We start from the raw sequence: 3,484 nt of genomic DNA, 5'->3' as shown, positions 1-3,484 counted from the left end.
CGGAGCCGGGCCCCGCGGAGAGGGGATGGATCCCAGAAGCAGTAGGGTAGCCGCCGGAGCTCCCACTCGTGAGGGTACCAGATCCCCCCCCCCCCCCCCGTGGCAACCCCGTGGCAACCCGAGGGACGACCCTTTGGAGGAACAGGCAATGACAGCGCTAGAATAATACAAGAGCTACGCCATAAGGTGCAGAACTTAGAGCGAGAAGTAGCCAACTGGAAAAGTTGTCAGCCTACTCCTAGTCAAGAGCATTCCCGATCCCCTCTCTGGGGAGAAAGGAGTCTCCGAAGAAGTCACTCCAGGCGCAATCCGAGCCCCTGGACAAAATCAGAAAGCCAGGAAAGTAGAGAGGCGCCAAGGAGACGACGAGATCCTCTGGTCTACACCCGATCACCGACAAGAGATACCGAAGAGGAATATTGGGAAGGCGACAGAGAAAGAAGAAGAAGGAGCCAACCACAACAAGACCACCACAGAGAAAGAGCAAGGAGAAGCGGACCTCACAGAGAACACAGTAGGGAAGGACCGAGAAGAACCCGGCAGCTGGTGGTCATGGGGGCGACCCCTTTCCACCACTCGATCCTCAGAGTACGGCTGACGAAGCACTTTGATAAGCCGGCAGACATGAGGTACGATGGTACTCAAGATCCCCATAGCATCTAACGGCCTTCGAGGCCAGGATGAACCTGGAGGGGGTAGGCGATGAAGTAAGGTGCCGGGCTTTCCCGGTAACCTTAGTTGGGCCAGCAATTCATTGGTTTAATGCCCTCTCCCAAGGCTCCATAACCACGTTTGTCGATATCAGTCGCGCCTTCTTGGCCCAGTTCACCATGCGTATCGCTAAAGCGAAACACCCGATTAATCTGCTAGGAGTGACTCAACGCACCGGTGAGCCGACCAGGAAGTACCTGGATAGATTCAATGATGAGTGCCTGGAGATTGACGGCCTAACCGATTCGGTGGCCAGCTTGTGCTTAACCAACGGGCTACTAAATGAGGATTTCAGAAAATACCTTACCACCAAGCCCGTCTGGACAATGCAGGAAATTTAGAACGTGGCCAAGGAATATATCAATGATGAAGAAGTAAGCCAGTTCGTGGCAGCCAATAGACGGCAGCCCGCATACCCTAATGCCCGCCGGTCCGGCGGCGGGGAAAGGTCTAAGGAACACTCCAGAGACGGAGGGTCAGCTAAGACTTTCAAGCCCTTTTCCCGTGTTGGGAAGTTCACCAACTACACCTGCCTATCGGCTCCAATCGTTGAAGTCTATCAGCAAATCGCCGACAAGGGCATCTTGTCGAAGCCCTGACAACTCAAGGACAGGACGGAAGGAAACAAAAATCTCTATTGTGATTACCACAAGGGCTATGGCCACAAGACCCAAGACTGCTTCGACCTGAAAGAAGCCCTGGATCAAGCCATCCGAGAAGGAAAGTTGGCTGAGTTCTCCCACCTTATAAGGGAACCGAGGAGGAGGGACCGTAACCGATCAACCGAGGACAAAAGCCGCACCGTAAGGCAGAGACAGGAGCCCGAGGAGGACAGTGAGCATGGCCTCACTGTGGTAAACGTGTTGATTAGAAGAGACGTCCCTCCCAGGTCGAAATCGGCTAGCAAAAAGGACGCCAAGGTCTTAGCTATGTCCTCTGGCCCCACGCTGACCCCCCGGAGGGTACCCTCGATATCATTCGGCCCCGAAGATCCATGGTTTGACGAGGTTGCAGAGAACCCGCCGATGGTAATCACGGCCAGGGTAGGTACCGGCCTAGTAAAGCGGATCCTGGTGGACACAAGGGCTAACTCCAATATCATGTACCGCAATGTATTTGATGCTTTAGGCCTACGGGATACCGACTTGAAAGGCCACCAACATGGCGTAGTAGGCCTAGGCGATAACTTCATCAAGCCAGACGGCGTAGTTTCCCTCCCGGTCTCCATTAGCGGAGGCAGGGGAAAGAGGTCGCTAATGGCGGAGTTTGTTGTCTTAAGGAACTCCACGACCTACAACCTCATCCTGGGGAGGAAGACTATCAACGAGTTTGGGGCGGTGATCTGCACCAGGCTATTGTTAATGAAGTTTGTTGCTGATGATGGATCAGTGGGGACCATCAGGGGAGACCTGGAGACGGCGGTCGCATGCGACAATGCCAGCCTCTCCCTTAGAAAGAAGTCTAAAGAAGCATCCAGTGTTTTTCTTGCCGATCTGGACGCCAGAGTCGATGACAAACCCAGGCCGGAACCAGAGGGGGACCTTGAAAAGTTCAAGGTCGGCGACTCAGATGAGAAGTTTACCTATGTAAATAGAAACCTACCCCATGACTTGAAAGAACCCCTGATGGAGATGATCAGAGCTAACGACAACTTGTTTGCCTGGACCCCGGCCGACATGCCGGGTATAGACCCCCAATTCATGTTGCACCATCTAGTCGTGAGACCGGAGGCAAAGCCAATGGCCCAAAGGAGGAGAAAAATGTCCCAAGAAAGGGAAGAGGAGGTGGCCAAACAGACGGCCAGCCTACTAGAAGTGGCTTCATTCGGGAACTCGACTACATGACTTGGCTGTCGAACATGGTATTGGTTAAAAAGCCCAGTGGGAAATGGAGAATGTACGTGGATTACTCCGACCTTAACAAAGAATGTCCCAAGGACTCCTTCCCCCTACCCAACATCGATGCTCTTGTTGACGCGGCGGCGGGTTACCGGTATCTGAGCTTCATGGATGCCTATTCTGGGTACAATCAGATACCGATGCACCGGCCAGATGAAGAAAAAACGGTGTTCATAACGCCAGGAGGAACATACTGCTACAAAGTAATGCCGTTCGGACTGAAGAATGCAGGGGCCACATACCAGAGGCTGGTGAACAAGGTCTTCAGAGACCTCATCGGCAAGACGGTAGAGGTATATGTAGATGATATCTTGGTCAAGACCGCCAGAGCCGACGGCCTCATAGGCGACCTGGAAAACGTCTTCACCTCTCTTCGTCGGCACGGAATGAAACTCAACCCGCTGAAGTGTGCCTTCGCCGTCAAAGCCGAAAAATTCCTGGGGTTCATGATAACCCAAAGGGGGGTGGAGGCCAACCCGGAAAAGTGTGAAGTAATCCTACAGATGAAGAGCCCGGGAAACGTGAAAGATGTCCAAAGGTTGGCGGGCAGACTCACCGTACTATCCTGTTTTCTCGGTGCGTCGGCAACCAAGGCTCTGCCTTTCTTTAACCTGATGAAGAAGGGGATCGCGTTCGAGTGGATCCCGGCATGTGAAGAGGCTTTCAAATAATTCAAAGAGATAATCTCAGTACCGCCCGTCCTCGCGAGGCCTAAAAATGGAGAAGCGATGTACTTGTACTTGGCAGCAACCGACGAGGCCTTGGCAGCGGTCTTGGTGCGAGAAGAGGGGTAGACCCAACAACCAATATATTTTGTGAGTAAAGCACTACAAGGAGCGGAGCTAAGGTATAGCAAGTTAGAGAAGGTGGCATAT

At 53.0% G+C, this 3,484-nt stretch overlaps 1 protein-coding gene across 1 annotated transcript; it reads left to right on the top strand.

Annotated features, from left to right (window-relative positions):
• The first annotated feature begins 680 nt into the window (after positions 1-680).
• On the top strand, positions 681-1,052 carry LOC148565818 (uncharacterized). Its single transcript, XM_088487245.1, has one exon. It carries the CDS (start codon positions 681-683, stop codon positions 1,050-1,052), a length of 372 nt encoding a protein of 123 aa, XP_088343371.1.
• The last annotated feature ends 2,432 nt before the right edge of the window (positions 1,053-3,484 follow it).

Source organism: Arachis ipaensis, chromosome B5, assembly GCF_059453495.1.
Source record: "Arachis ipaensis isolate K30076 ecotype BB chromosome B5, ASM5945349v1, whole genome shotgun sequence".
NCBI lineage: Eukaryota > Viridiplantae > Streptophyta > Magnoliopsida > Fabales > Fabaceae > Arachis > Arachis ipaensis.
This window is presented reverse-complemented; position numbering and strand designations above follow the sequence as displayed.

Bases quoted from the DNA above. Each gene is read 5' to 3' on its own strand.
- LOC148565818 (XM_088487245.1), top strand. From the start codon at position 681: ATGAACCTGGAGGGGGTAGGCGATGAAGTAAGGTGCCGGGCTTTCCCG.